This window comes from Mytilus trossulus, chromosome 4 (assembly GCF_036588685.1).
Source record: "Mytilus trossulus isolate FHL-02 chromosome 4, PNRI_Mtr1.1.1.hap1, whole genome shotgun sequence".
Classification (NCBI taxonomy): domain Eukaryota; kingdom Metazoa; phylum Mollusca; class Bivalvia; order Mytilida; family Mytilidae; genus Mytilus; species Mytilus trossulus.
In genome coordinates, this window is record NC_086376.1 from 72778922 (window position 1) to 72806686 (window position 27765).

Below are 27765 nucleotides of genomic sequence, written 5' to 3' on the forward strand. Positions count from 1 at the left end.
TATACGTTTAAAAAAATCTGATGACTTATTATTAAAAGAGGCTTTCAACCTCTCAAAATCTCTACATGATGAGCACAAAAAGAGCTGGTATACCAGTATTCAAACTTTATTTAAATACTTTAGCATCAATGAAAATTATGCACTTAATTTAAAGACTAAGTTAAAAAACTATTTACGTAAAAAGATGCAATCAAAATATGATTTAATATGGCAAACTGAGCTTAATAATGATTTCAGAGGCAATAAACTATATGGTAACAAGCTCAGAACTTATAGACTTTTTAAAAGCAGATTTTGCTTAGAAAATTACCTTTTGCAGGAAAATTTTAGATATAGACATCATTTAACAAAATTCCGTATCAGTGCTCACGATTTAGAGATTGAGAGGGGAAGGTACAAAAATCTGACAGTGTCAGAACGTATCTGTAAATTGTGTGGTACTGAGGTTGAGGATGAAATTCATTTTCTTCTTCAGTGCCACAAACTTTCAAATATTCGTTTCAATTTTTTAAATGAAATAAAACAACGGTTTAAAAATTTTAGTGGTTTAGATATTAAATCACAATTTATTTGGCTAATGTCCTCTGAAGATACTTTCATACTCAAGAAACTCGGAGAATTATTGCAAAATTTATCCTCATTTAGGAAAGATTCCTTAAATAATATATAGATATAGAAATGCCCAGTGACACCCCATCCCCCCCCCCCCCCCCCCCCCCCCCCTTATATTGTTAAACACTGTGCTTGTTGTATTCTTGTATTTGTGTTGATAAATATTTTTGTTTTGGTTTATTTTTCTTTTATAACATTGTGTCTTAATCATATTGAATCACTTGTAATCATTTGTATGTAATTAATGTTGATTGTTCTGCTCCTTGTGGGCGCTTTGATTAGCAATAAAATATATTTGAATTTGAATTTGAATTTGATAAAATATGTTTTAACAATGTATTCCGCTTATGTGATATCAAGGATTTGTATAGTTACAACTAACTATACAAATCCTTGGTGATATTAATAAATGTGAAGTTAGTCAGTGAAATATGGTTTTGTATAATTTATAAGATTTCTTTTAAAAGAGGGACGAAATATACCAAAGGGACAGTCAAACTGTTTTAACGTATATCACAAGACAGAATTATTCGGGTTAATCAGAAATATTACAAAAATAAGCTCTGTATTAAGTATTGTAATATTATTATTACTATACAAATCCTTGGTCATTTGAATTTTCAGTCAGTGACAAATTTAACTGACGTGATGCATTGAATACGGAAATAAAACCTTCCACTTCCTGAATAGTTTTACCATTTATTATTCATCTATTTAAACGCCAATTTAACTTCGATTGTCAATGAAACGTTTGAAATGGCAGCCTGCATAGGAAAAATTTCCTTTGCACATTTAATTAAAATACAAAGCATTAACATATGTAACAGGTATACAGTACGATTTAATTCCCAACTTAAAAGGTTTGAAACTGTTAGAGTTCAAAGCAAGATTGCTTATAATGTATTTTCATGACATGAGCTGTCACTGTCAGTGTCAGATGTCATGAACTCGCAGTCACAATCACAGGCACTTGTTTCAGATGACAGACAGATTTTATTTGCATCTCCGTAAAAACAAACAGACTGCTTATTTTCTCCATTTATGAGCCCTTTTATCTTTTACTCGAAGCGATTTATGATTTTCATAGGTTCTGTCTGACCATCAGCAAAATGTGGCCTCCAAGGGCAATTTTGATTGCTAGTGGCAGTTCATTTAGCTAGCCTATCAATGAATTAAATTTAATCATTAGATCTTCAATAAACCTGCAGCTAATTATCAGGGCCTCAAGGGTAGATTAGTGAATGGTAATTGAGTCACCCTCTTTAAATATAGCCTTTACTTGCTTATTTATTTAGTGCAGTTTATTTGATAATGTGCATCCGTCATGGGATGTTGTGTTTATCTTAAGGTATGGGTTTTCAGATTTTATTATAAACAAACCAAAACTGCCAGCTACATTTTTTTTTACATGTGGGCCTACTGTACATGTATCGAATTTGTGAAGTAGAGCCTTCCCCAGCAAAAGATTGGCAGTGAAACCATTGGATACAGCAAAAGAAATACAATTAAAGAGGGAGCAATATGACATTGACCCTAAACACATTAATGACGTACACTAAAACTAAAGATAGAGGAATTGCAAGGAACTCAAGAGTTCTTTATTGTACAAAAAATGTTTATGTGCTTAATATCTAACCAAAATTTACTTTCTAACTCACTTACTTACACAGGCATGATAAGGTTACATGTATTTGGCATATTATCAATCTTTACATGCCTTGAACTTCAAGCATACTGAAGTTATGTACAACACCTTCCTTTAATTAGTTTCTCTGAGATTTCTATTTGATTGCTATCCAACTATTTGTACAGGTTAAATTCCCAAGAATAGTCCTGAATTTGTAACTGTAACAATATGCATGCACATTGGCTATGTTTTAATAAACAAATACATGTATAAAGTCGACATCATTTTCTCCATGGTAATCATTTAAATTTAACCAATTCATCTCCAAATATCCAATTTTGGCTATTGATTATTATCTGGTATTGTGCGTTATGCCTCAGCACACAGTGCACATGATAACCTATAATATTTATATTTCAGATCACCATTGTTACACTGTCAGAGATGTGTTCAGACTGCAGGTGTTACAGGTAATATGCATTTTTGTAAATTGGTGATTTTTTACTACATGATGATCAGGAAATATTCATATTGTGACAAGACCTTGCACCAATATTAAATCATATTTTACAAACTTGCTAATGACAATGCTGCCTATATTTAGATACATTGTAAAATTACATGCACATGATTGTCAACGTCTCTTTTGAATCCAATGGGTATGCAAAAAGTTATGGATTTTGAAAATGATCAATGCAATTATACAATGACCAGTCAGTCAGGGGTACTACTTGTACAAGTGTATTTTATTTACTTGAAGAAGTGAAAAAAAATATACACATATAAGTAAATAAATAATGTTTGAATAATCTCCCCTTAATTTTCTGAAAAATTTACTTGTATAAGTAAACTTTTCTTACAATCCAACAAAAATCCTCAAGTTTTGAGATGTAAAATCATGCCTTTAATGATTTTTCCCAGGTTTGCTCAAATTTTTTCCTTAAAGTTCAATGTTTCATCTCATTAATTCATCAAAGAAACTGATTGAGCAAAGATCTTGTATATTTGCGCAAGGCCTTCAAAAATTGCTCCTTTGGGGCTTGTAAATGAGCAGTGTTAAGACAAATGGGACTTTCATTGTCCATGAAATTACACTTAAATGATTAGTAAAGACATCTGCAAAGGGTACACAATTTAAAATTCTATTAGAGCAAAGAAATATTCAGAATTCAAGAAAAGAAGAAAGGTTGATTTTTTTACCTATACAAGTAAAAAAATCTGAGTGCCGAAGGGACATAACTCAGCCATTTTTTTTTTACCTATACAAGTAAATAAAATTCACTTGTATAAGTATCCTACAAATTTACTTATATGTGTATATTTTTTTTTACTTCTTCAAGTAAATAAAATACACTTGTATAAGTAGTACCCCTGACTGCCAGTAGCCTAAAAAATACCACATAACTAAATTTTATTTTCAAACCTTTAATAATTTGATAAGTCATGTATATCCCATGGTTGTACAATTTATGAATTTATATATCAAGACTTCTTTTTTTGAAATCACAATTTGTTATAGAAAATTTAACCTTATGCAAATTTGATTTCTTTGTAACTTTAAATCAAACTTTAATTGTTTTTGATTAAGAAAGCAGTATGTATGTGTAGCATTTTTACAAGTTTTAATTTTTGCATTAAACTTGTGAATAATTAAATCACATTTTAAGTTAACTTTTCAAGGGCAAAAAGGAAAGAATTGATTTTCTTATCAGATAAATACATCAGACTATGATTAAGGTTTCCTTGTGTCCTCTTGGATGAAATTTGTGCAAAGTAATTGTATCTGTTCATGACCAGAAGTTGTTAAGTACAACTACAATATAACTATAACCAAACAGTAAACTTGTATGCATGATTAATGACATGACAAAAAAGTAAGAAAACTATTTTTATCATTACAGATGTGCATCAAATTAAAAACAGAAAACCTATAGTGTTTCCAAAGAAAAAGAAAAGGTATGTGCTTTACAGACATGACAGAACTTCATCTGGAGTTTATGACAACCTTCGAAAAGGATTTGTTGGCAGTCAACTCAAGGTTGTTCAAAAAAATTCATAAGTAGTTTACACCAAATATGTGTTTAAAGCAATCAAAAGCCATAGAAAACTTAATGATAACAAAAGTTTCTCAGAAACAAGTGGAACAAATGTTACAAAACTTTCTCTGAATTCACTTTTGGTAATCTAGTTTAGCTTATTTGATTCATTCTGATTTTCTTATGCACTGTATTGATTATGAATGAAATTGACAATAACCACCTTACATGATTATTTTTTTTGGCCTAAAATTATACCTTATTTCCCAGCTTTTAAAAGCTTTTAATTCCAATGAAGACATTTGTATTAAAAATCAACACAAAAAAGTCATTTACGGCATAGCATCTCTAGTGAAATATTTTCTCAATTATAATAATGAAACGCATTACAGAAGCAATAGGAATTTACATCCTATTTTGGCCTAATGTGGATCAGTCAGTTGGATTTTCAATTTTTTGGCTGATATTGTATTCAGGGAACCCAGTGATCTTATGAACACAATAAAGATGTAGAAAATTTTAACTAAGGTTAAAAGATGATAAGACGTTCTAGATTTACTCACTAGCTTTGTGTCACTTTAATTCCATACACTCTACTTCAAATTTTATGTGTTTTGTATTTTACATGCATTCATTTGATTCAAAATAAAGCAATAGTGTGTACCTACAGAATATCTTGCCTAAAAATATTGAAGGATGAAAAAAGGGTCTGATGAGGAACCAAGTAACCAATAACCCAACAATATATATTGGCCTTCTACTGATTTTTCCAATCCTTCATCTTTTCACTTTCAGCAATTATCAACTACATGTTCACTGAACAAAATGGATTTTATTTTTCAGGGATGAATTAACAGTATTGAAATGTTTAGCAGCAACAGTCCAGCGGGTGAGTATCATTAGTACTTAATCGTAATTTATATACATATACAAAAAAGGAGTATTGTCTTATACAATTGTTAGGTCATCTGCTTGTCTTTATATATTGTAAAATGATTTGACAAAGCTTTGACTTAAATCTTATAAAGTTATTTGCATTATCAAAAGTGAAGTCATTTTCAAGTTTGACAATGTTTCATATCTGTTGCTCAAGATTTATAGAACCTTCTTTTTCAAAGTTCTGTAAAATAGTAAATCTTTTTGTTTTTTATTATTTCAACGATTTGTGTTGCGAAGCTACATAACAATTTAAAATTATTTCATCTTTGTCAAGAAACTGTGATATGAATTATTCAATTACATGAATGTCAAGCTAGATAAAACTACTAAAGCATCAAGTACAAACTAATATTTGTTACAGAGCTTCATATTGATAAGTTGTATCATTTAACTGATATTTAGATTCTACATGTATCTATCTTCAATTTTATGTATGTTTTTCACAATTAGACAATGACACACAGTTTCAGACCCAAGCAATGTTTAATTGTTTTGAATTTAAAATCATGTTAAACAAATTTCACAGCAGAATTTCTTTAATATATATTTCAGGATTCTACTGCTCCAGACTACATGTTTGTAGATGATCCTCATCTTTACCCTGTAATAGCTAATGAAAAAGTAAGTAAATCTAAACCAGAAATAATTTCTTCTTACTGTGGATTCATTATTTTTCGTTGGATACACCTTTTCATGGGGACAGGTGAACCACGAAATTAAATGTTAACGAAAACCAAATTTTCTAAAGACTTGTATGCAGACTTCAGCAAAACCAAGAATTTAAATATCCATGAACATGTTAGTTTTCCTTAATCAACAAAAATTGAAACCAATGAAAATAAATGAATCTACAGTAGTTATAACATAATAAGACAATTTGGGTGTTTGTTAATTGGTAGTATATTTTAGTAATACCACCAGGAAAATTTTATTTATGAAAATGAACAGTTAATTTTAGTTCACCTTATTGAAAGGACATTTTAAAATTTGTTTGGAAAAATGTTTTAAAAGAATCCCCTCTAAACAACAGAATAGTGTCTGTTTATAAACATTTAAATCTTTTAGGTATTGCCTGAAAAAGAGAAAAATATTTTTTGATTACATTGCCTTATTCAATGACATTAGTTTGAAATAAAATTTCAACTCATTTGTTTGAATACAAATACAAATTTATACAAATATTTCTATCTAAAATAATTTCTTATACTTTATTCCAGAAAATATATACTTTAGCCAAGAGTAGTGGGAGGAAAGCAGCCCGATACTTTGTTGATAGATTACCAGGCATATTCTCTACTAATATGTTTAATGAAGAAGCATCAGTTCCAGGCATTCCTGTATGTTAAATTAACAGGCATAGACATTATTGACTTTCATCCATAATTAAACGTTTTTAAAAAAAATAACGAATTAAAAAGATACCAGAGGGACAGGAATCCAAAATAATAAAGCCATAGCTAAAAAGGAAAAAGACAAGCAGACAAATAAAAGTACACAAAACACAATATAGAAAACTGAAAATTAAGAAATACAAACCTTACCAAACTCTGGGGGTGATCTCAGGTGCTCTGGAAGGGTAAGCAGATCCTGCTTCACATGTGGCACCCATAGTGTTGCTCATGTGTTGACAAACCCGTTAAATAGTCTTGCTTGTAGTTTAACCAAGAAACCAGATCTTTAATCCCAACTTAGAAAAATAAGATAAATTTAAGCATCACTGCATGTAGTCATATGTAACAGTCAGATTATATTTATTACATGCTATATATATAGCCTGAAATTTGATCATTATATTTTGTTCATAAAGTTTTATAATTGAGTATTAATAATAATAAATTCTGTATTTAAAGATGGTAAACCCATTTATTGAAATTAACTACGGTAATCTTGAGTTGACATTAGTTGCTTCACATTTGGTCATTGTTCAACTTCCATAAATGAGTTTACAAATTTTGTTTTATTTCAGGATTTAATGCCAAAGAAGATAAAGTATGACCATTTTGAGGCCAGTGAAACAGCTCTGATTGAGAGAATAGAAATGAGAAGTGTCAAGGATGCTATTGATATGTATAATGAGATTCAAGAGAAAGGTATAGGCTTCAAACCCAGAGTATAGAAAAGTTACAAAAAAAAAAGAACAGAGACTATTTCCATCAGTGACTAGAATGTTAAAGTAAAAATTCAAAATAAGGAAGTGGTATGATTGCCAATGAGAAAACTCTCCACAAAAGACCAAATGACACAGAAGTTAACAGCTATAGATTCCAGTATGGCCTACAACAATGAGCACAGCCCATACTGCATAATCAGCTATAAAAGGTTTATTCTAAGATAAACACTAATGAGGTTCCTAAGTTTGGACAAGGCACCATGTTTGAAAAACTAGTAAACATTTATTTCAAAATATTATCATTTAAATTTGCTTTACAAAAATAATTGTTGACAAGAGTCAGGTAGGCAAGACATCAGTACTGTAAATTAAGACTTTTTGTGGTTCATTTACAATGACAACTGTAAAACTGTCTAATGATTAAGATGACAGATGTAAAACATAACATGAAGATTTTCTTACTGTAATTAAAGTCAAGTTATTCACATCAGAGAGGAGTTAATCAAACTGGCTTACTTCAATATTGTAACATGTGGGAAAATAGTCTCTCATAAGTGCAACTCCTTCTAAATACAAATGGCTTGACATATATTAATGAACAGTGGTAAACAACCTGATGTGTTCAAAATAGATTTGCAGTCCAACTTGTAGTTAGGCAGATAGCAGAATTTGCATGACAGTAATAACCCTTTGTGAGTTCACTGGCTGTTCAAGTTTTCATCTTTTCTTATACCTTTATATATTGATGATTGGTATTTAAATAGAAGTTTGTTTATGATTCTATAGATTACTGTTAATTAAACATTTTCTTTTTAGATCTTGAGCTATCTGAAGAAACAAAGATCTCCCTGTTAAATCTTCTGGCCTATTACAACTCAAATGATCCTCCTGAAGAAAAGACTCCAGAAGATCTGAGATATTTATTTGAAAAAAGATCATTCAATAAAACTTGGAAGTAAGTTAAGATTATTTTGAAAATAAATGAAAGTATGTTGTGTGTCTGGATAGATTTATATAGAGAAATATAGAATTTAAAAGTATTAAGTAAAATTGCTGGAAATTATTTACACTAAAAAAAATTGTAAATAGATATAGGAAGATGTGGTGTGAGTGCCAATGAGACAACTCTCCATCATGTAAATCTAGCTAGAAAGGATTTTTCCTATACAAACTATATTTATGGGAGATATGATAATGAAACAAACTGTTTTCAATATTTTTCAGTTTGAACAATACAAAATGAAAGAATGTATGTCAACTAGTCTGTTTTGTATTTTCAAAGATATTTAATTTATTTGTTGCTTTAAACTTATAAAAACTTTTTCAGAGATAACGGACCTGCTGTTAAAGTGTTTAATGATTTACAAGAGAAGACACCAGAAGCTTACTGTGCAATGATCAGAGGCATGACAAAGGTAATTGTACTAGTCTATATAGTCTCTGAGTGTCTCTTCTTGGATCCAGCTTATTGTTTTGTCAGAATCACCTACCTCACTTATGATGGTATTCATATCGCATCCTGCTGACTTCATTACTTTTTTTCCACACAATATAATTAGACATTCATGCGTTTGGCTTACAAAAACAGCCAATTGCTAATCACACTTAGATCTCAGTGCAACCCACTATGTATTAAATTTATGATTTTAGAATAAAACACTATACAATTACCGTCTTTTGATGAGGTAAATTTGTGGTTTTATTGACTTTTGAAAAACTGATATTCACTGATATGATGCACTTTGATACACGAAATTTTGTCATATTTGTACAATTGATCATTTATTTGAGATCTTTGGTTTTTTGTCGAGCCTGCAACTTTTGTTGCAGAAAGCTCGACATAGGGATAGTGATCCTACGGCGGCGGAGGCGTTAGCTCACTTCTTTAAAGCTTAATATTTTAGAAGCTGGAAGACCTGGATGCTTCATACTTTTAATATAGATGCCTCATGTTACGAAGTTTCTGTCAGTCAAATGTCCAATGTCCTTGACCTCATTTTCATGGTTCAGTGACCACTGGAAAAAAAAGTTCAGATTTTTTGTAATGTTGAATTCTCTCTTATTATAAGTATGAAGATTATTATATTTGGTATGTGTGTACCTTGCAAGGTCCTCATACCAGTCAGACAGTTTTCACTTGACCTCGACCTCATTTCATGGATCAGTGAACCAGGTTAAGTTTTGGTGTTTTGGTCTGTTTTTCTTATACTTTATGCAATAGGTCTACTATATTAGTTGTATGGAATGATTGTAAGGTGTATATGTCTAGCGGGCAGATGTCATTTGACCTTGACCTCATTTTCATGGTAACTCAGTGGTTAAAGTTAAGTTTTTGAGTTTTGGTCTTTTTATCTAATATTATATGCCAAAGGTCAACTATATTTGGTGTATGGAAATATTTTATGATCTATATGTCAGTCCTGCACGTTTTATTTGACCATGACCTTTATTTCACGGTTCAATGCACAGTGTTAAGTTTTTGTGTTTTGGTCTATTTTTCTTTAACTATAAGTAATAGGTCAACTATACTTAATGTGTGGAAGCATTGTTAGCTGTTTATGTACATGTCTGCCTGGCATGGTTCATCTGACCTTGACCTCATTTTCATGGTTCATTGGTCTTTGTTTATCTATCTTGGTTAATGTTAAGTTTATGTGACAGTTGTAATAAAGCTTTAAACTTAGGACTATCAACATAATATCAATGATTAGTAAAGAAGGCGAGACATTTCAGTGTGTGCACTCTTGTGTTTACCTTGGAATAATTATTTAAATCACTTGAATTTTCTATTTGTCCACTTCCTTTTTATCAGGAGAAAAAGTATCTGTATTTATAATTAAGAAAGTTAAGGACAGTATTGAAACTCAAGTCAATCAAGTAAGAGTTACCTTTCTTTTTTAAAATTTATTTAAAAATGTCTTTAGGAATTTTATATCGAATATTTGCTTTTTAGCTCACCTGGCCCAAAGTTGTTTTTGGTTATTATGTTGAATATTATTTAGATAGAGATAAACTGTAAAGAACAGTTATGTTCAGCAAAGTAAGATTTACAAATAAGTCAACATGACTGAAATGGTCAATTGACCCTCAAGGAGTTATTGTCCTTTATTGTCAATTTTTAACAATTTTAATAAAAATTGTAAATTTTTAACAACATTTTCCACTGAAACTACTGGGCCAAGTTCATTATAGATAGAGATAATTGTAAGTAGCAATAATGCTCAGTAAAGTAAGATGAACAAACACATCACCATCACAAAACACAATTTTGTCATGAATCCATCTGCTTCCTTTGTTTAGTATTCAGGTAGACCAAGGTGAGCGACACAGGCTCTTTAGAGCCTCTAGTTTGATTTTGTTACAGAAGAGTACAATTGAGTGTCTGTCCAGCTGTCTATCCCATTTATGTTTCAGCTCCCTTACTTAAGTTTGCCTTGTGCAAATTTATAAAACTCATACACAATGCTAATACTGTGGATTCATTTATTTTCGTGGGTATCAATTTTCGTGGATAGAGAACAAAAGACGTTTCGTGGTATACGTAAATTCGTGGATCACTGATTATAAAAAAAAAATATTTTCAGATACGTAATTCGTGAATTTCTTTTTGATGTAGGAGATCATATAACCTCCTTGGTTTGATCAATAATAAATCAAACTAAAAAGAAGGAATCCATTGAAAAAGTTTTGAATTGTCAAAATCCTCGCTTGGTCATTTTAGGTTAAAGTGTTTATTGAAAACTTCTATTGCAATAATGGACAAAGACAATTAATTATTTGTTTGTTTTACAATTTATAAATGCTTGTCGGAATTCTATAGGGCAATCAAAACTTTATGATTGAAAGCTCATTTCCCTAATCACGATATAATAAACAGTCATATAAGTAAAAGGTGTGAAAATAAATGTCCCTGTCATAAACAATATTACCTATGGGCAATATCCCCGTACTTAATTCTATTGATTTTCAATCACTAGTAAACCAAACTATGACACAGTATTGATTTACATTTTGCAGTTATTTTCCATGAACAGTTTTAATCAATTTTAAAAAGTAAATTATCACTGATATTCGATATATTTAGTATTGATTTAATTAAAATACTTGTATCTTCTTTCAATAAAAAACACGTGTTATGTTACAATGTTCATCGCTATTCAACACTATACTAGAACTGCACAACATAACCGGAAAAAACATCCTACTCCATACATATTTATCGGGATTATACTTCGTTGAATTCTTAAATTCGTGGTTCGCTGTGACCCACGAAACCCACGAAAAATTGGTATACCACGAATAAAAATGAATCCACAGTAATAGGTACAAAAACTTATACACAGAGTTTGAACTTGGGCATTGAATCACTTGCAGTTATACCTCTTTTTAACTTGAAAAATTGCAAAGCTTCAGTGGGGGCATTAATAGCGCGAGTCACATGGTTCTTTTATTTTTATCTTGATTGTGTTTCAGATTTACATATGACTCTTTCATAAGAATATATGTTATATTTTACAGTATTTGGAAGTAGAGCAAGCATTTCAACTTTTTGAAGAAATGAGGGAAAAAGGATTACAAGCTGAGGGTAAACTACATAAATGAGGATGTTTCTCAACTTCAAACTCATCAAAGGGCAACATCCCTGATATGTGGCGAGGCATAAGAACATCCTCCAGTTTGAAAGACTGTGGATAATCTGTTTATGGCTTATTTGCCTATGACTGACTTTCTGACTTCTGACTTAAGACATGCACATTATCATGGTGCTGGGTTTAAGATCTCAACCATCCCCCATTTAATTTAAATCAGATGATTTAAAAAATGCACTTAAAAAAACATACAAGAAAAATAAAACTATTTCAAGAAAAGTGCAAAACTTGTAATTGGTAAAATAGAATTTATTGAAAAGATAACAAAAACACAAATACAAACAAAACAGTAATAAACCAATATTTAAAACATGATTAAGAATGGATGTATTTGCTCAAAGCAAGCTAGTACATGTCTTACTCAATTTGCTGTTGTGAAAACAGGCCAAAAAGTAAAATCACAAAAATACTGAACTCCAAGGAAAATTCAAAAAGGAAAGTTCCTAATCAGATGGCAAAATCAAAAGTCCAAACACATCAAACGAATAGATAACCACTGTCATATTCCTGACTTGGTACAGGCATTTTCTTATGTAGAAAATGGTGGATTGAGCCTGGTTTTATAGCTAGCTAAACCTCTCAATTGTCTGACAGTCATATCAAATTCCATTATATTGTCACCGATGCGTGAACAAAACAAACAGACACAATATGTAAAAATGTCAAAAAAAGGGGTACAGCAGTCAAGTTTGTGTTATCATCTTAATCACTATAAAAACAACAAATGTAACGAAGAAGCACAAAAAGGCATACATCAGAATTAACATCCTCATTTTGCTTATAATACCAACCTATACTCTTATATCCAAGACCGAACTTCAGATTAGATATTCTACAGAAAGATCATAAGCATTTATTGTTATTGTTTTGCAGTTGATGTCAGAACCTACAATGGCCTTATAGATGTTATGAGACAGTTACCTGCAGATCAAGAAGAACAATGGTCAATTATTGTGGTGATTATATTAATTAGATTGTCATCACTTTTCTATCTTAACTTTAACTATTTACATCGACTGTCCCCAGTTAATCATGGTAGACAATATTTTGGATGTAAACCAAATGACTGATTCTGTCTTCTGTAAACTTGTATTTTAATTTGTATTAGAAATTTTACTGTGATACAGCTAGGTAGCTTATTTTTTAGGGTACAACATTGCATTTCACAAAATTTAACACATGATCATACAACATTATTACTTTTCACTACTGTAAATTCAAAAAATATTGTTTGCATTTATTAATGCAATTTTTATGGAATGAACAAGAATGTAAGATTAATTTTCGTTATTTCAGATAAATTATCAAACAGGTATATTTATTAGACAAAAGAATTGGGTTATTATTGTGATTCCTGAATTTACAATATCTATTCAATGACTTTTAAAGGATCTCCTGCACTGTATGAAGGAGAGTGGTGTCCAGCCAAATGTCCAAACATTTCAGTCATGTCTTCATTTCCTGAAAGGAGTGATGACAAGATTTAGAGAACAGAAAGTGTATTTTCTACTCAATGAAATGAAAGCTATAAATATAGGTAAGTATAGAAAAAATGCAATATGTTCATAATTCCAAGGCAAGGCTAGCTTCTCAAATTATCAATCCCTTTCTTGTATGTAAAGAGAAAGATATTATTTTGGACCAAAAGGCCTAAAAACTATACTAACTTGCAGAACTAAGAATTGATACAATATTCTTTAAAATACATTGATTTTTCATTTTGATGATAAGATATAATAAATGAAGTCTTATTTTATGTTCCTGTTTCAATAAGTTGTGGGTCACATAGAAATACCAGGCATTGTTTGTTCATTGGTCCTGTAAAAGCAGTATTAATCAAATAATTTAAAAAGAGTTATGTCTCTTGGAAATATTAATTATATTGAACATTGTATTGTATAAGAGTATTCATTCTTAATTTCTTAAAGATATTTTTTTTTAAATTGAAAAGATGAAAAAAACATTATTTTTAGTTATTGCCCTTAGACAGATAAAATTTGTGCAATGCAAGGGACATTGGACATTATTTTATAAAGTTTACAAAATGAATTAAAATTTCAAGGTTTCAACTTTTGGGGATTTGACCTCAACTTAGTTTATCAGAACATTCAATGTCTGTCAGTTGTTTTGTTGAGATAAAAACATGAACTAAGTTTTTATTTAAAGTGAAGTGAAATAATTTTGATAATATTGTTACTTTTTTTTAGAACCTACGTTAGGAATTTATGCCAATCTCATTCAGCTTATATATAACGACCATGCTAGAAGTAAGTACCTGTAGTATATATTATAGAATATAGAGTAAAAGTACATAAGTAAATCTTTCAATTATATATGAACCCTTTCTTGTATATTTTGTGATTGGAAACAAAAGAAATTAAATTATCTAATCAAAATTTGAAATTTGTCAACCATAATCAATGACTTGGTAACATATATAGGGAAGGATTATTTCTGTGAATCTACAAGTCATAGATTAATGATGTGTAGTGGGCATGAACCGGAATAAGGTCACAGCGACACTTACTATATGCATAACAAACTTACATTAAAAATTTAGTCTTTGCTTGAAGGTCCACATGTTAGAACTTAAAGCTGTAAACATTGGCTTTCATCTGTGGACTAATATCTAAGATAGTATTAAAAAATGCATATATACAAGAAATGTATCACTTTGACCTTGATTTAACATAAATCTGATTCCATTTTATATGTAATTGAGTCCAGATCCAATTTGATAGATATCTGATAGGAAACTTTGCAAGAGCATAGGTTATAACTTTTTTTCACATTTTTCATACTTTGAATTATGAGTTTGTGTATGCTTAGCATGACAACTCATGCATTCTTCTGTACAGGATGTATTTCTCATGTTTTATTATTCCAGACCCAGAGCATCCATTTTTACCACAGTTAATGGATTATATCCAAGGAAAGAGCTTTGATATGTCATCAAAAGATGATGGTAAGTATATACACAGTATACAATACTTCCTATCTAGGCTGCATGTGCCTTTAGTTTTTCATAAAAGGAGTAGGTTTAGTAAGGGCTGATTTTGGCCTCAACTTTCAAGTTCATCTAACGAAGATTTTATACACTTTTTAAAAACTTAAGTGCTAGTCTACCTAAGAATCAGGCAGTGGTGAAAACATGACAAACAAAAACCCACTCAGGTTGACATTAACTTATGTTCAAAATATATAATGATGCAAAAATATACCACTCGTTTTCTTGTCCTGTTCTGGTAATTGGAGATAAAATTTGGTTACAATGCACTAGAAATTTAAAATCAAGGGGAGCTAACTCTGTAATTTGCTATCATTCTAACCAAAGTTTAACTAAAAATTTCTCAAATTACCAGACACACAGTCACTTAAGACCTACCATTTCTAACTCAGGAAGAGTGTTACCTCAAAATTGGATGGCTAGGTAGGTGGTTTTTTTCAGCCATGTTTTGATTTTTTTCAAAATTGCCTGATTCTTACAAAGACTGGCACTTCAGTGTCTATTTCAATTGATTCAATTAGTTTATGTAAAAGATTTTAACTGATTTAGTCATTATAAAATGGTCCAATTTAAGCTTAAATATGAAATATCTATAAAATATGCCAAAAAAAGTCACTTTTCAGATAGTTTTTGTCAAAAATGAAAGTGGCTGCACCCTTGTTTATCCTCAACCTTTATATATATTATGTATTGTCATCAAATACAACTTGCATTTCAATATTATGAATGAACACAATGCGGCCACTTTCATTTAAGACGGGAAGATTTCTGTTTTCAGTAACTTCGCATGACTTAATGATGCAAGTACCAGATATATGTGCATTGTATTGTCAAAAACAGCCCATATTTATGTAGCAGAAACATTCTACTTTTAACCCTTTCCTCCATAATGACGGCTTTTGACGCCACCCCTTTACTCCATAATGACGCCTTTTGACGCCTGCATAGTCACTTACTTGAAACGTCTCACCTACGAAAAAACTTCATCAGACTTAATAAAAGTGGTATTTAATAGCAAGAGGATATTCATGAGAATCTATGACTGGAATTTCCTTGATGAAATATTTGTTTTGGCAATGCATTAATAATTTAAACCTGCTGATTTTTTTTTTTTTGAAAAAATCCTATGCAAATCAAGTATTTTAACAAAAAATATCCATGGAGGAAAGGGTTAAATAAATAGCTTAAAGATTACATTTTCACAATTTTGTAAAACTGCTATATTTAGGGGCCAAAAAGGGGTCTTACTGAACCGACTCCTTTCCATACATTATACCCCAGGATAAGTAAAGATAAAGTAATAAAACTGTCTGGTTTAATCAGTCCATCAATAAGAAGAGAGCTTTAACTTTGGGAGGCAAGGTATGCAGGTACATGCTTATAGTCATCATGTCTTATTAATAAATATAAATGAACAAATGTAAGGCGGCAAATGCATGTATTTTCAGAAAATGTAACACTGGCAACTATTTGAAGATTACCGAAGCTTAAATTTTCAGGCAAAATGTTTGGCCTTACTTTGTGTGTATTACTAAAGCAAGATAAAGTGTGACATGTATCTAAGTGTCAAAAGCTGAATTTATCTACATCACACTCACTTCAGCAATTTTTTATTTACTTCTTTTTTAAACTTTTCTGCAATATTCATCTTACTATGCAAATGGTGTGCAGATTTTAATTTTTATGCATTTCCATTTCAGTGCACTTTTTCGTAGCTGCAATGAAAGTTGTAAGTATCAATATTTTATAATTTTGAGATGGAGATAAAATGAAAGCTTAACTTTCTAGTGAAGGATTAGATTTACAAACTGAGGGCTTTTTAGATAAAATGGATGTATACGGGTATGGACTTTCATAGCTGCACACAATGCTCAATCAGTTGAATATATCTGTATACATAATGATAAAATAAGGAGAGTGTATCTTTTCATAGATAACTTTAAGATTAATCTTATACTAAGATAAGCATTTTTTTGGTCATGTCTATCTGTACATTCTTACGTCCCAAATTTGCTTCTGTTTTCTAACCTTATTTTGTCTAAACCAAATGTAATGAAACTTATATACACTAAAAAATCAGATCAAGTATGAATTTGTTTTTGAGTAATGTCCCTTTAAAATGTTATATGCATGATGGAGCATTATCTGTGTCCCATAGACACATTCCCCATTTATTTTATTTTTTTAAAGTTGTAATCATTGTAGATATGGCAAACTATGAGTTTGTGAAAAAAAACAAGCAAAGTTTGCTAAAGTTGAGATAAATTTAGTTTTATAAGTGAGATATTTTGTTGCAATAGAATATTCTAATTTCAGTGTGATCTTTACCTTCATGATAAAGAGTTGGCTTACAAGGTGGATGCATTACTTCATAACCAAGATAACTACAAGTTCATGATAGATTTCTTTGCTGAATCTACGTACTGGTAAGGTTTAAGTGAACTGTTACATGTTTAAAAAGTAGAAAGAAGACAGGCAATGAAACTGTAAAGTGAAATCAGAAGTTCTAACTTATCCCTCTCAAAAAGATTTGCTTAAGGTGTTTGGTTCTTACAATGTATGTTATTGAAGAATATTTACTGTAAATCTTGATAGGATAATGAACATAAATACTCATCTAGATTCCACACAGGTTTAATTATGTACATACATAAATAGCTTTCCACAAACTTAGTTTAGGTTCCAGCTATTTCTCTTTGTGCAACATTTATAAATCAACAAAAGTGGACTCTTTTTACTGACTGTTAGACTTGAAGTTTTTCTATGAACCATTTTTTTTATATAAGTAGTGTATAATTCATTATTAGGATCTTTTATCAGACTTGCTTGCGCTCTATATATTTTTATTTGGTTAATAAAATCAGAAAATTAACCATTTGATCAAGGGAGATGACTCCATCTCAAATAACATCACATTAAAAACTATCATTTGATTATGTATGTGTATATTCTGCTTTAAAATATATTATTTTTTTTTACTAATTATGCTATTTCATAGATACTTTTAATGGCAATGCTACAATCTTACTTTAACCCCCCTAAACAAATCTTAAGAATTGAATTGTCCTGATTTTAATCCACATTTTAATGAATTTACATTTCATTGAATTTCATATTAAAAAAAAAAAATGAAAATTATAAGCCATTGTTAACCATAATAGAACTCAACAGTTACTCTTCTTTCTACAATCAATTGTGATTGTAAATCATTGCCATTTTGACTTGAATTGCTCCCTGATTGCTTTCAAAGTCTATGCAATTAAACATATGTTTTTTTTATATTTTCAGTAACATATTTTTAACGTTAATTTGCCAGTTTGAACATATTGATAAGATAATGGAGTTATATCACAGATTGACACCAAATGTAAGTTATTTAGAGATAAGATGAGAATATCATATATTTAGTAGCCTCAGTGGCTGACTGATCTAAAGTAGATTATGTAATGTATCACTACCCTGTCAATAATGAGGTTGTGTGTTGGAACCTTGCAAGTGTCAGGTGTGTTTGATACCATTTTAATTAATTTAACTAGGAAAGTTCTCCTGCCAAGGTCGGATTTCTCTGTGCACAATAAGGCTTCTTCATCCAAGAAAATTGTCCACCACAATAAAGCAAATAGGACTAGAGTAAGAGGTGTTAAAACACCAACAATCAATAAAAAAATCATATCATTTAGGGTTTCAGTAAATGTAACTAATTTAAATCATTCAGGAAGGAACATAAAATGGAAAGACAGAAGACGGCACAGAATGATTTTCTTATTTTAATTCCAAATTATCAATTCACCCCCACTTTCACGGTCCATTGAACATAGAAAATGATAGTGGGGATGGGGCATTCATGTACTATGGACACATTCTTGTTCCTTATGAAATCATTTGCACCAAAAATTAACACAAAGTTGATAAAAAATTGATACAGTTATTGATAAAAATATATAATCCCAAATATAACAAAGTCTAAATTCAGGAATTAAGGCAGGTAATTGTGATTCCAATACTGCTGGCCAATATGCAAGATCTTTATAAATGTGATTGTGAAATTTTTATGCAGGAAAAACACAATTTATGTTCTGAATGCCCTTTGTTAATACTCACACCATTTATGCCATAATTTCAACAGTGCAATATTTTTGGAAATTACAGTATTTAATTTCTTTTTGAGTTCAATAAGGAGGCTCACAGTAACCAACATGGTACATTTTATTGTTGAGCCTGCAACTTTTGTTGCAGAAAACTCAACATAGGGATAGTGATCCGGCGGCGGCTTCTTAAAAGCTTTATGTTTTAGAAGGTGGAAGACCTGGATGGTTCATACTTTGTATATAGATGCCTCATGTTACGAAGTTTCCGTCACTCACATGTCCTATGTCCTTGACCTCATTTTCATAGTTCAGTGACCACATGAAAAAAAAGTAAAAATTTTTTGTAATGTTGAATTCTCTCTTATGATAGTAATAGGATTACTATATTTGGTATGTGCGTACCTTGCAAGGTCCTCATGCCCGTCAGACAGTTTTCACTTGACCTCAACCTCATTTCATGGCTCAGTGAACAAGGTTAAGTTTTGGTGGTCAAGTCCATATCTCAGATACTATAAGCAATAGGGCTAGTATATTCGGTGTATGGAAGGACTGTAAGGAGTACATGCCCAACTGGCAGGTGTCATCTGACCTTGACCTCATTTCCATGGTTCAGTGGTTATAGTTTTTTGTGTTTTGGTATGTTTTTCTCATACTTTTTGCAATAGGTCTACTATATTTGTTGTATGGAATGATTGTAAGGTAAACATGTCTAGCGGACAGATGTCATCTGACCTTGACCTCATTTTCATGGTTCAGTGGTCAAAGTTAAGTTTATTAGTTTTGGTCTTTTTATCTGATACTATACGCCATAGGTCAACTATGTTAAGTGTATGGAAATGTTTTATGATCTATATATTAGTCGCACAGGTTTTTTTTGACCTTGACCTCATTTTCACAGTTCATTGCTCAGTGTTAAGTTTTTTGTCTTTTGGTGTATTTTTCTTTAACTATAAGTATTAGGTAAACTATATTTGTTTTATGGAAGCATTGTTAGCTGTACATGTCAGCCTGGCATTGTTCATTTGACCTTGACCTCATTTTCATGGTTCATTTGTCTTTGTTTAGTTATCTTGGTTAATGTAACGTTTATGTGGCAGTTGTAATAAAGCTTTATATATACTTAGGACTATCAAAATAATATCAATGATTAGTAAAGAAGGCGAGAAATTTCAGTGTGTGCACTCTTGTTATCATTTTCATTAGTTAATCTAAACAAATGCTTAGATTTTAAATTTTTTTTCTGTTTCAGGTATGGTCACCAACTTTCTCTGTTTATTACGATATACTAGGAGCCATTGATCTATATGATGGCTATCATTATTTACCAGCTCTTTGGTCAGGTAAATGAATATTAATTTCTAATGACCAGCCGTTTGTACTTCTTTCAAGATTAAATTTAAAAGACAGGCTTGCATGCAAATGATTTTGATGTGTATTTCTAGAGTTGTATAAGAGGAAAGCTTGCATGGAAGTGATCTTTATTTGCCTTCCTGGAGGTGTATTCAGTTAAAATTTCATAGTTTATGTTAGTTGCACTGTATCTCTTAACTTTGATTTTTGATTATTTATATTATTCTTTTTCACTGAGAGTTTAAGAAATAAACTATTGGAATAAAAACATTACCAGAGCAAACTCATCTTATTTTTAAATATCAACAGATTCGCAAAATAAATTATCTGGTTTGGATATTAAAACTTCCAAAGAAAATGTTGAAATGTATTGATTATTATATTTTATGAATTACGACATGTTTCCATAAAATCATCTTTTTCATTACAGATTTTATAGTATTCAGAATAATAACAGGACCAAAACATGCACAACTCATGATTCCATTTTTCCAGCTAGTATCAAAGAAGAAACACCCAGAGGAGGTAAGTCTTGATTTTTTTTCTATGGAACAATGGTGAATAGAATATATTTTACTGGTCCAAAATCACATACTGTTAATTCAGAAATTATTCCAAGGTTTGTATTTACTCAAATTATGCAAGTGGATAAAAATCACAATTATAAGAAGTTGCATTTTTTGTCTGACAATTATATCTGTGTGCAGATTTTTTTCTGAAATCGCTATAATTGATCTTACATTTTAGTCTTTTCTTTAAAAATTGCAATAATAAATGCATGCAATAATTTGTGAATTAACAGTACCTGTAAATTAGATATAAAAAAATAAGCATGGGAGACAACTCTAATTTAAATAATAAAGGAAACAATTCTAATTCTAATAGTATGGGAGATAACTATAATTGTGTTACTATGGGAGACAATTTAGATATATGCTTCCATTTTTAAAATGAAAATCATATATGAAATCAACATGTAAGATAGTTATCTGCTAGAACTTTTATATCTAACAGATGGATTCAAACAATTATGCATTGTTTTACAAATACTCTGTAAAAATCCATATTTAGAACCAAGTTTAAATTTAAAAAAAATGTATACAATTTAAGCATTTTTAAAAATTTAATATCAATGTGTCATCTGGTAAATTTTGTTCGAACCATTTTTTACCCTCTGCATTTTCACTTTCGGAGTTTGAAAATAAGGAGTTATATTTCATTAATATTTTATTTTGCAGCTTGAACGAAAGTTTGTTGACACAATTCTGTGGGTAATTAACAGATGGGAAGAAAATATTCAGCTGAATGGAACTTTTGTGTATGTATGAAATAGCTTATTTACATAATGCAGTTCTTGAAACTTGTGTTTTCTATTAATATTTTATGCCCAACTTTTAAAAGGACATTGTCTTTTTTCGGTCTGTGCGTTCGTTTGTTTATATGTAAGTCTGTTCGTCAGTCTGTCCCTCTTCAGGTTACAGTTTTTAATCAAGGTAATTTGTAAGTGCAATCCATCTGAGACTAAGTACACATGTTCCCTGTGATATAATCTTTTTATTTTTAATGGCGAATTAGAGTTTTGACCCCAATTTCACAGTCCACTGAACATAGAAAATGCTAGTGCGTGTTAGGCACCTGTGTACTATGGACAAATATTTGTTTAAAGTACTGTTGATTCATTAATATTCGTTGGATACCAATTTTCGTGGATTTCGTGGGTACAAGAGAACCACAAATTTAAATGTTCAAAGAATTACAAATATTCTAAAGGAATATATGCAGACTTTGTCAAAACCACAAAATTAAATATTCACGAATATACAGATTTTCCTCAAACCACAAAAATTGATACCCACGAAAATAAATGAATCCACAGTAATCAGATTACTTAGAATCAAGTGATTATTTTTAAAATTGCTTGACACTGGACACTATTAAGTCAAAAATCAAATACTCAATCAGTGTTTCTTGAACAAAAAGAGCAAAACTTAAATAATTTAAGTACAGCACCTAGGTAATGCTAAAATATATTTATGTTATCTCTAGGGTATTCACTGGGAACAAACTGCTATAAATATTTTAGCAGTTTGCACTGAGTAAATATTTGTTTATGTTATGTTTATTTTTTTTTAAATTTAAAGACAATCTAATGATTCCATCAAAAAGTTTTGATTTATTTAATATTATCTTAATAAATTATGCATTACTGTCCAATGTATGAAAGATCCTATAGAAAAAATACTATGGTTGAGATATGGTTGTGACTAAGTAGGCATTCGATAGTGTTATTCCTTCAGGTTTAAGGTGGTACCTAACACTACAGGGAGATAGCTCTGTAAACATTTTAATAGCATTGTGTTGTAAAAGGAATAATAAGCTTCTCAATGATCAAAATTGGTGTTTGTCAAATTGCTATATAACCAGTTTCTGACAAAACGGTTAATTCAAATTTTGTTATATTTCAATAATTTTGTTAAGGGGTCAAAGTAAATACTTGACAATTTTTACGAAAATTAAACGAGCCAAATTAATGTTAGCGAAAGTGTTGGGTACCACCTTAACTAGCTGGGATTGGTATATTTTATTACTGCATTAGCAAAGTTATAGGGTTATCTTGTTCCTTTGTTTACAGGTTGACATCAGGAGTGTTAGTAGGTGAACTAATCAAAGTTAGTCTCATTGCCAATCAAGTAGAACTAGCTTGGTAAGTAAATCTTAAGTTCTAAGGAAAATAGAATAAACCTCTATTATTAAAAACAAATTATCAAATCAGATTATACTCTCATCTAAAGTATACCAGCAGAATGAAATTATTTTGTTGAATTTTTACACTTGAAAGTACTTATTTGACATTCTTGTATATGATGTGTATATGTCTTAAAGTATTTTGAGCTTCAACGTAAAGGAAGAATTGTTTAAAAACTGTTTTTGAAATTAAATTCTTATGAGAAAAACTAGATATGGGTTTTATAGGTTACTGGTAATGTCTGAAACTCACAAAAACAAAATTAAAAGACATCTAAGAGTAAATAAAGCCTAGTACCCAAATAGACCAATGTTTATAAAATATTCCAAGCTCTAAATTCTGACTTTGAATAAATTTAGCAGAGACTGTAATAGATCTGCCTTATTTTACAGCCAATATGTACATAACAGTTTGTTTAAAAGTAGCTATTACAAGTATAGAAACAAACACTTAAATCAATAGTATTAATAATATTGAAAGTTGTTTATTCACTAGTAATTATATATAATAAGACATAGACAATATTCATTTCATGATTTATCAAAGGAAACTTAAATTCATTGTTTTATGCACTCACCCAAATAAGCTGCAAGCTTTGCCAAGTAAATCCATTTCACTGCCTCAGCTAATTGTTTACCTAGCTGTTAAGTAGATCTTTAGGTAAACTCGGTGTGTGACACTGAAATTCATAATGTAAATAAAAACTCTGAAATACCATGTAGCAAATGTCTGCCAAAACACACAATATAAAAAAGTCAATGTGAAGGAACTTGAATGAATAGAAGCTGCATATATCATGATCACAAAAAAATCTATTAAAAGAAATTGACCTATTTTTTCAAGGAATGGCTTTTATATTTATGTAAATGTATCTTTTTGAAAGTTAAAAAGATTCTTTAAAATAGCTCTCTATATTATTATTTCAGGAAAATTTTAATGATGTATACAAAGCACAAAAGAAGATTTACAGAGCAGATTAGGTAAGATACAATATGTTTGTGATATTTATTGATTTTACTATTACAAGCTAGGATAACAAAATTACATGTACATATATTATTTATAAAAATATCATAGAACCCAAATTATAAACTTTGAAAGGAGAAAGTCTGGTTACGGCTTATTTTGGATGAAAACTTAAAGAACACCTGATTTTTGCCAGTTGTGTCTTCTTCAGTAGATGCAATCAGTTTATATTAAAGATTTAAGCTGATTTGGTCATTAAAAACACCTACAAGTTCAAATATGAAAATCTATCAAATATACCAGAAAATATTACTTTTCAGATGGTTTTTGTCAAAAAAGGAAGTGACTGCATGGGTGCCTAGTCTCAACTTTTATGTATGTTATGTATCACAATCAAATACAACATATATTTCAATATTAAGACTGGTGCGGCCACTTTCATTTTAGACTAAAAATAAGCACATATGCTAAATTTGTGAAGATTATATTAATTTTGCCTGAATTCATGATGTTTGTACCTGATGCATGTGCCATGTATTGTCAAAAAACAGGCCATATTTATGAAGCAAAAGAAATCATCTTTTAAATAATTGGCTATAAGTTTACAGTTTTATTTTTTATTCCCCACCTACGATAGTAGAGGGGCATTATGTTTTCTGGTCTGTGCCTCTGTTCGTTCGTTCGTCCGTCCGTCTGTGCGTCCGTTCGTCCCGCTTCAGGTTAAAGTTTTGGTCGAGGTAGTTTTTGATGAAGTTGAAGTCCAATCAATTTGAAACTTAGTACACATGTTCCCCATGATATGATCTTTCTAATTTTAATGCCAAATCATAGTTTTGACCCCAATTACATGGTCCACTGAACATAGAAAATGATAGTGCGAAGTTCAGGTTAAAGTTTTTGGTCAAGGTAGTTTTTGATGAAGTTAAAGTTACATCAACTTGAAACTTAGTACACATGTTCCCTATGACATGATATTTCTAATTTTAATTCCAAATTAAAGTTCTGACCCCAATTTTCACGGTTCAATGTACACATAAAATGATAGTTCGAGTGGGGCATCCGTGTACTATGGACACAATCTTGTTTTAAATGCTATACTTAGGGGACCCATTCTATTTCTGTGAGAAGAATAGTAATTTTGGGGTAGTGGGCTTCCCATTTCTAACTTGGACACACAGAACAGAAGTCCTGGAGTTCTGTTAACGACCTAATCTTTCTTGGGAAAAACTTATCAGAATGACATAAGCTTCAGTAGTGACTACAACTAGTTGCAGGCTGTCAGGTTTTAGTTCAGTTTAAAATCAGGAAAATCTTTAATGTCTTAAAGTTTTAAGTTTTTCCTTAAAAATTACCAATTTTAGAGAAAGATCCTCCTAAACTACTGAACACACCCCGCCCTGTGATCACATATACAGTTGTTTGTAGTAGATTTATTGTTATCAGTAAGCATAGGTAGCAAGGTATTGCTTATACATGTATTCATATATTTTTAAAAACTGGAAAATGAGGTATTTTTTAAAAACTATTATGTATGTAAGCATGTAGATTTAGTTGTGGGAAAACAGAATGGCCATTGAATATCATAGAACAATATTGACAAGATAACAAGCAGATTTTTTTTAAACTAATTTCTTCTTTTTTTCGTAACTTTTAGTGAAGAATCAGTAACAATGTTGTTGGATGAGGTTATTAAAGAAAAAGATGTGGATAAAACATCAGTAAGTAGTATGTTATTAGAAAACAAACTGTCTTCTTAGATGTAAAATATTATAATATCTAACCGTTCCATATAATAGAATTCTTGTTTTTAATAGTAGATACAAAAACAGATGTATGACTTCTTAGTACATTCTCTAGACCTTTTTTTTTTTTTTACTAAACTTGATAATCTCTAGCGATAAATATACGATGAATTCATCCAGAAAAGAAATACATGATAAGTTCTCTAGCAATATCCAATCAATATGCATACCTTTTCAGTTATCTATTGGTTATGGATTGGTTCCTACAGAATAAATTGAAAAAAATATGGAGTTGCATTTAAGAGTACAACATTTACGTATGATTGATTAACACTGTCCTATAGCCCTAAATATGGAATACCCAACAAATGCAAAAATTATTGTGAGGCAACTGAATTTTTTCGCAAGCCAAGAGATTATGACATTTGGAATCCCACAGTTGACCGTTTTGTGAACTCTTCTTTTACAGAATATATTATGCTTTTCATTTGACCTATTGTTTTTTATATATGACTTTTAATTATGACTATGTAGATGTTCAATTCAATCAATATACTTTGTGTTTTCAGACCTGTTTGAAGTTGATGTCAAATGAGTCTTTTCCTAGCCTTGCCAAATACAAGAAACAACTGAGAGAATTGGATATGACAGATCTAGAAAGTAGGTTACATTGTTTAATGGTGATATTCGGTGTAAGAAAATCTTTTTCTCTTATACCTTTATATGAATGAATGAATAAATAATTTATTAAAGTGCAACCTGAATTGCCATTATATAATACATATGATATGAACATTGTTATTTTCAGCCAGCCTTATAGGCTTACGAAGCACTTTATACATTTGAGATGACATTGTCTGGTTTAGATTATGTTATTGAATGGAGTTTAAGATAAAGAAGGGAATAGATTCAGAATTATATCTTGCAGAACAGAATCTGAGAATGGCATAGATACTTTTTTTTTTATAGAATAGAAGAATGTTAATAGACTACAAAATTTTCAAAACTTTTCATGTACATTAAAAACAGTTAGTGCTAGAAAATATTTGAAACAAGTTACACCATACCCATCATGTTTGGCTATTTTTATCTTAAAAAAAGGAGACTTGAGCTTTTAAACCATAAATTTATTACTTTGCAAATTTCCTAAACGATGCCAAGCAGAAAAAGAGTAAATAAACTCATCATCGATACCAGGACTAAATTTTGTATATACACCAGACGAACGTATCGTCTACAAAAGACTCATCAGTGATGCTCGAATCCAAAAATGTTTAAAAGGCCAAATAAAGTATGAAGTTGAAGAGCATTGAGGATCAAAATTCCTAAAAGATTTGCCAAATCCAGCTAAAATACACAAGAAATGAATATAATGGCAATGAATTCTAATTTGATAAAAAAAAAATTAAAAAAAATGAGATTATGTCCTTTGTGAGTCTTTACCTAGTAGTTCCCTTAGAATCAATTAGAGTGTGCTTTCTGTATTACCATTTGCTGAAGTTAGAAAAAAATTCTGACATTCATTTATACATTGTAATACTTTAGACATTGAACTTTTATTTTTTTTATACAATTTACTTTAAAAGTAAATCATTTATGTGATATAAACATTACTGTAACATTTCAGTGTCAGAAAAGTTCATGTAAATTAACATGTTTTTTTTATTTTTCAGAAGTGGTAACAAGTTGATAAAAGATCAAATAGAATAACAATTAACCTTGTTTCTAGAACTGTGATGATTTTTAAAGGTCATTTTAATAACAGTAATGTCAAAAACATGTATTAGTTTTCTGTGAGAAGACAATAATAAAGTTTTACAGTGATATTTTGTCTTTTTCTGCATCAGTGATATCCTTTATCAATCTTAATGCAACAGTATTCAATCAGTTTTG

At 30.3% G+C, this 27765-nt stretch overlaps 1 protein-coding gene across 2 annotated transcripts; it reads left to right on the top strand.

The window, feature by feature from the left end:
* Positions 1-1325: 1325 nt before the first annotated feature.
* LOC134715918 (small ribosomal subunit protein mS39-like) lies at positions 1326-27698 on the top strand. 2 transcript variants are annotated; one of them, XM_063578476.1, is made up of 25 exons: positions 1326-1439; positions 2660-2709; positions 4141-4195; positions 5119-5164; positions 5767-5835; positions 6432-6551; positions 7181-7304; positions 8141-8279; positions 8652-8739; positions 11843-11909; positions 12847-12929; positions 13363-13510; positions 14181-14240; positions 14861-14938; positions 16681-16709; positions 17297-17406; positions 18269-18347; positions 20318-20408; positions 20849-20943; positions 21657-21736; positions 23051-23122; positions 24091-24144; positions 25785-25848; positions 26442-26532; positions 27546-27698. In XM_063578476.1, exons 1-25 carry the CDS (start codon positions 1369-1371, stop codon positions 27560-27562), a joined length of 1980 nt encoding a protein of 659 aa, XP_063434546.1. In that variant the 5' UTR covers positions 1326-1368; the 3' UTR covers positions 27563-27698. The 2 variants fall into 2 exon arrangements, with proteins under 2 accessions (XP_063434546.1, XP_063434545.1); XM_063578475.1 differs by having other exon boundaries at positions 1331-1472.
* The last annotated feature ends 67 nt before the right edge of the window (positions 27699-27765 follow it).